We start from the raw sequence: 4,359 nt of genomic DNA, 5'->3' as shown, positions 1-4,359 counted from the left end.
ACATATCATGTCCAAAAGAATTAAGTAAAAAGGAAAATTCACCAAATTTATTAATATCGAAGTTGTAAACTTAAAACAGAATACACATAAAGGAGTTAAATGAAAACTATTAACAATCAACCTCATACCGTTCATATGCAAAAATATGCATGTTCTTAAAACTATATGATCTGGATATTTCAGACCGCCACTTTGGTACCACACATAATTCATCTCATATCAATGGAGAAAATAATCCGCCACTTAGGCAGCACACAGAAATGCATATACCATGTTATAATGGTGCAGATGCAAATGCAAGCACGCCACTTAGAAAAATATCACCACTTAGACAACCACAAAGTATAATAATATTTATTCATCCTCGTATAGACTAAGAGAACACAATTTATTCACTTAATTTAAGGATTGATATAACACATTACATGAACTTAAATAAATTCTGGTTTTAAATAAATTCTCGTTTTAATTATTTAAGTATACCAACATTCATACGAACAATTATCATGCCAATTCATTTTAATTGATCTTCTTTAAGTTTGTATTAATGGTAACAATTTGTGCATGGATGAGTCACTATGAAATATTATACGACAAGATCTTCAACATCAGGGCTGACCCAATCAATTCAGAGGCCCTGTTCTAATTTTAAAAATAGGCCTAAATTTAAAAACTATATAATTTTAATAATTAAAATGACAAGCAAAAGATAAAATTATATATTAAAGAAATGAAGTACCAAAAACTCAAAGTATTGTTAAAATTATAAACATCATTTCATACAACTTAAAGTAACTAACTATTTAAAAAGAGCCTTCCTACAAACACTTTTTGAAGCAAATTCGTTAACTAAGTCTTCATATTTTATTGTCTCAAAAATATCATTTTCCACTGCTATTAATGCCAATCCATTAAGCCTTTCCTGTGACATGGTAGACCGCAAGTAAGTTTTTAACAACTTCAATTTTGAAAAACTTCTTTCTGCAGAAGCAACTGTTACAGGAATAGTCAATAAAATTCTATATGCAATAACTGTATTAGGAAAACAATCCAAGCCTTTCAAAAATAATAATATATCAGCAGGTCTTATGGTTTCTTCAGGCAACATTTCTCTTAGTAACTTCAACTCTGCAAAAAATTCATTCCCGTCAATATCAGATTGCTCATTATGTTTCAATACCTGTTCAAAGTTACTACAACAAGACTTCAAAGTTGCATCATCCAATGATTGTAATTTGTGAGAAGTAAACAAAAAACCAAAATTACTTTCATACTCTTGTTATTCCTCAAATCTCTTATTAAGAGAAACAACAGCTTGATCAACAAGGTAAAGAAAATAATTAACTCTGAAAGATTCTTCTTCTGATAGCTCAACTTCTGGAATATTCAAATTCTCCTAAAATTGTCTTTTTCTTTTAATTATACGCCTTTGAGGAAATGTTGGGGCAATATTCAGTTCCATCGCAATTTCCTTAGCGTTAACCAATGCCTTATAAAAACCTGTTTCTCTATATTCCTCAAAATATGAAATCAACCCCTTTATATTTTTCATAGCAACATCAATAAGCATATCTTTTTCCTGTAAAAGCTTGCTAACAAAATTAATTGCAAATAATATTTCAAATCAAATAATTATGGCCATCAAAAACTCAAAATCACCAAGCTCATTTGTTGCTAAGGATTTAGCTTCATTTTGTATTTTAGGATCAAGATCATTTTCTGACACTTCATAACCTTGATGTTTTCCTTTCATATTTGACCCATTATCATAACCTTGCCCTCTCACATCAAATAGGTCGAGACCAAGTTCTTTCAATTCATTTTGTAAAACATCAAAAAGCCCTTGACCAGTTGTATCATTCACATTCAAAAATCCGAAAAATGATTCCTCAATACTAATAGAAGCTGAAGAAATATCCACATATCTTATTATCAAAGACATCTGCTCTTGGTGACTAATATCAGGAGTACAATCAAGTATCACTGAGAAATACTTTGTCTGTTTAATTTTTCAATGATTTCAATTTTAATTGTAGAACCAAGCAATGAAATCAACTCATTTTGTATTTTATGCCCAAGATAATGAATGTGAACTTTTTGAGTTGCAACACATCTAACATGTTCTTGGATGATTGAGTCAAATTCAGCTAACATTTCAATCAAACCCAAAAAATTGTCATTGCTATCTTCGTAAAATTTCTCCTTAGAACCACGAAAGGCTAAATTATGTTTAGCAAGAAACTTCACTATTCAAATAACTCTTTTTAAAATATTTTTCCAGTGATCCTTTTCTTTCTCAATTAATCTTTGAGCCGCTTTATCAATAGTTTGAAATTTTTGCAGCCTTTGACGATACTCATACCAAATAGTCATATTTTTAACATGTTTCATACCTAACTCGTGCTCTTTAATTCTTGCACCAACATGTACCCAATCACTATAACCCTCATTTGCTAATTGTCCCCTGCAAATCCCATTTTTAAAAACTTTACAACAAAAACAAAATAATTTATCAAGCTCTTTCTAATAAATAAGCCAATCTCTATCACACATCTCTCAATTTGCTAAAGCTCTAGTATACAAATTAGCCGTAAAGCGTCTATTCAAACTATCTCTAGGCCTTCACAATAGAATTATCTCTTTTAGGATCTTTCGCAACTAATAAATCAACCATTTTAGGTTGAAGACGATCCCAATTTCTTGGATCAAATATATCATAATCAACATTATCATCATCATTATTAATTTCTTCAAGATTATCAACATCATCATTATTATTAACTTCATCAACAATGGGCACACTATCGAGATTATCATTTTCAATGGGCATAGTATCAAGATTATCATTTTCAAAAGGCACACTATCAAGATTATTATTTTCAATGGGCACATTATCAAGAAATTCAACATCAATATTATCAACATAATGACTTTCATTTGAAATTTGTGGTTCTTTGATTAAAAATTTATCAAGAGCTCCTACTTGAGATTGAATTAACTCTTCAATTTTTTTCTTTTTCTTATGCTTATCATTTCCACATTCATACTTTCTATTCTTAGGAGGCATAGTAAAAAAACCCTGGAGTATCTCACCATTTCTTTTATGTCTGCTGATGATCTACTAATAATCCTGTTATGAAATTGTATCCCTACACATTAAATTATTACATTAGTAATAAGAAAAATAGAAAATCAATTTCATTTAAATAAAGGAAATTATACATTAATCATAAAAAAACATTGAAAATTAGTAATTAAAAATTAGTTAAAAGAAGTAAATTAATATAATAATATTTAATATAATATAAGTTCATCCATAAAATAAAATATTGATACTGTATCACTTTCTTTTTCTTTTTGTAAAAAATAACTATTCAATTCATACTTATTCATAAAATGGTACTACTAATCAAATCATACTTATTTATTCATAAAATGCCAAATCAAATCTACTTTTTAATATATTAATATATAAAAGTTAATTACCACCATAATTACTTAATTACCCTAATTACAATCCATAATACAGCTACTTTCATGTTCCTATAAGTAATTTCGTACTAAACTCTATTTATACTACTAAAAAATATTACCGTTATTTTATTGTTGTTGCAATCTTATTATTCCAAAATGAAATCAATATTCTGAAATCAAATTAATTATTATTGTAGTTTTTTTGCCAAATATTATCGTTATTTGATTTTCTTTAAATGACAAAATGAATATTTAATTATATAATTATATGTTATTAAATTATAACTTTAAAATTAAAAATAACTATTTAATATAGTTGATTAATATTAATTGAACCTAATTCTATCTTTAATTAATTTTCATTTTATTTAATTATTATCCTATTAGTTTTAGGTTGGAAGTTTAATAACATCATTATAATTAATGACCAATATCATAAGATACACATTTTAAAGAAAAATGGCCCATAATTAATGATTTTAAATAATTTATTTGGAAATTACAATTACCATTTAAAATTATTTATTTAACTTCTTAATATTAGGGGATCAATTCTAATTAATTCATACTAAAATAATTATACTAATTGTAATTAATTATTGATTTTATTTTATTATTTTTATATGCTTTTCTATTATTCAACATTCCAACACAATTGTGGTAAATGCAAACAAATCTAAATTATAATTATTATACTTAAAATTAGAACATTTTTTTAATACAAAATATTAACTCATTATTATTGATTGTACTTACATTTTTATTTAATTTTTATTCTTATTTTATCCTACTAATATTTTTATTTATTCATAAAAATTCATTAAATTTTTAAAGTTTAAACAAATCAAGATTTCTTCTTATCTTTCTCTAATTTCCTTTTCAATT

The 4,359-nt window shown here is 26.2% G+C and overlaps 1 protein-coding gene across 1 annotated transcript; it reads right to left on the bottom strand.

Moving 5' to 3' along the window:
• Positions 1 to 799: 799 nt before the first annotated feature.
• LOC127137189 (uncharacterized) lies at positions 800 to 3,067 on the bottom strand. The gene is made up of 6 exons (XM_051063673.1): positions 2,627 to 3,067; positions 2,394 to 2,523; positions 2,119 to 2,219; positions 1,650 to 1,999; positions 1,426 to 1,592; positions 800 to 1,128 (listed from the first exon to the last, which is right to left on the bottom strand). The coding sequence occupies exons 1-6, from the start codon at positions 3,065 to 3,067 to the stop codon at positions 800 to 802; spliced, it is 1,518 nt and encodes a 505-aa protein (XP_050919630.1).
• Between the last annotated feature and the right edge of the window lie 1,292 nt (positions 3,068 to 4,359).

The sequence above is a fragment of the Lathyrus oleraceus genome, chromosome 4, assembly GCF_024323335.1.
Source record: "Lathyrus oleraceus cultivar Zhongwan6 chromosome 4, CAAS_Psat_ZW6_1.0, whole genome shotgun sequence".
Lineage (NCBI taxonomy): Eukaryota > Viridiplantae > Streptophyta > Magnoliopsida > Fabales > Fabaceae > Lathyrus > Lathyrus oleraceus.
Note: the sequence above shows the minus strand (reverse complement) of the source record. Positions and strands in the feature narration are given on the sequence as shown.

Excerpts from the sequence above, each read along its gene's own strand:
- LOC127137189 (XM_051063673.1), bottom strand. The coding sequence starts at position 3,067 with ATGCCTCCTAAGAATAGAAAGTATGAATGTGGAAATGATAAGCATAAG. Across the intron at positions 1,593-1,649 it reads AATGAGCTTGGTGATTTTGA|CAAGCTTTTACAGGAAAAAG; the intron begins GTTTTTGATGGC and ends TAATTTTGTTAG. Across the intron at positions 1,129-1,425 it reads CCCAACATTTCCTCAAAGGC|AGTTGAAGTTACTAAGAGAA; the intron begins GTATAATTAAAA and ends AATTTTTTGCAG.